A 1,530-nucleotide genomic window follows, 5' to 3' on the forward strand; every position below is an offset into this window, starting at 1 on the left:
GCCAAAATGTGTGGGCGATGCCCTCAGAATACCCATAGTGAGATGTAAATTAGACTATGCTAGTGTATGTTATCATCTTGATATTGGATAGTAGCATATGTTTTCGTATGTATGATGTTATTCATAGTGTGAATAACTAGCTATATTACTCGAATGATCTTTTATCTTTATTAAATCATTGTCACGTAAATAAATTTGTTGAGTTGAGTCTTAAGTTACTCCTGTGGGCAGTCTCAGCCATCAGCGGGCGTGCATCGCGTGGGTGCGAACGACCGCCAGGTAGCGCCACAACGGCGTGGGTCCAAGCTGATAGTATACCGCCAGGTCGTCGGGATTTCAGCCAGCCAAGCCAAGCCAAGCCGTGTGGAGCAGGCAGAGCCTACAGTACGAACCAATCCCAGCTCCCAACTCCGTGTGGTAGCTGTCGCATTGAAGAAGCAAAAACCAATCCTAACTCGACACTACTCATGCACGAGCAAGCCATTATAAATGCATCACCCACGACCACTTACAAGTTACTCCACAACAGTAGCCCACAACGTCTCTTGTGAGTAGCTCCTTCCTGTCAAGCAGCTAAGGTAGTAGCTAGCTACAGTACGAGCATGGCTGGTGGCGGGGACACGCCGGGCAGACTGGAGAGCATCCTGACGGACACATCGGCGCCACGGGCGGAGCGTGCGTGGGCGGCGGGGGCGGTCGAGCTGCGGCTGCTGTCACGGCTTGCGGCGCCGGCGGTGGTGGTGTACATGATCAACTACGTCATGTCCATGTCCACGCAAATCTTCTCCGGCCACCTGGGGAACCTGGAGCTCGCCGCCGCCTCGCTCGGCAACACCGGAGTCCAGACCTTCGCCTATGGCCTCATGGTACCTACGCACGCTCTCCTGCATCTCAGCTCTAATTCATTTGTCATGTGTACCTTTACTTGATGATACGCCCCACTTTGGCTCTTCATCCATTGAGTAGATCGAAATATGTAATCAACCCTCGACAAGTCGTGTCAATCCTAAAAGGAAAAACTTGGCAAGCACTGGAGTGTTTGTGTTTCTCTGCCTGCTGGGTATGGTATAGTTCGGTTCCAGCACACCCTCCATGGGAGCAATGCTACACTTACGTAATTCTTATTACTGGATTTAGGTAATGAGCAACTTCGGCAGTTGTGTTGGAGATTGGGAAAGGAAGGGGCCCACCCGCCTGAAAATCAGGGGAGCGAGAGAGAGTTTGTTAGGACAATTATGTAGAACGTACCTAGCATTACGTGGATGTAGGATTTTCGCCCTCCCCTCCATCGATCTGACACAACCCACAACTTAGACAACGCGTGAAAAAGCTCTCAGACTATTATTTTTTGAAACAAAATCTCTCAGAATATGCCGTGCGTAGGGCTGGATTAGTGACCTCCGGTTCTACGTATTGTTTGATGTTTGTTTAGTGAAAAGCGTCAAGCTCGTGTGTCATGGGTTCGATTTGTTTATGGAGATGAGAGGTTGATGGATTGCAAAACGACACACACGGACATCGATTTTTTTT

The 1,530-nt window shown here is 49.5% G+C and overlaps 1 protein-coding gene across 1 annotated transcript; it reads left to right on the top strand.

The window, feature by feature from the left end:
* Nucleotides 1-21: 21 nt before the first annotated feature.
* Nucleotides 22-1,354, top strand: LOC123177942 (protein DETOXIFICATION 40). The gene has a single exon (XM_044591354.1). It carries the CDS (start codon nt 603-605, stop codon nt 927-929), a length of 327 nt encoding a protein of 108 aa, XP_044447289.1. The 5' UTR covers nt 22-602; the 3' UTR covers nt 930-1,354.
* Nucleotides 1,355-1,530: the final 176 nt, after the last annotated feature.

Source organism: Triticum aestivum, unplaced genomic scaffold (assembly GCF_018294505.1).
Source record: "Triticum aestivum cultivar Chinese Spring unplaced genomic scaffold, IWGSC CS RefSeq v2.1 scaffold245674, whole genome shotgun sequence".
In the NCBI taxonomy this organism is placed as follows: domain Eukaryota; kingdom Viridiplantae; phylum Streptophyta; class Magnoliopsida; order Poales; family Poaceae; genus Triticum; species Triticum aestivum.

Coding starts and splice junctions, on each gene's coding strand:
- LOC123177942 (XM_044591354.1), top strand. CDS start 603: ATGGCTGGTGGCGGGGACACGCCGGGCAGACTGGAGAGCATCCTGACG.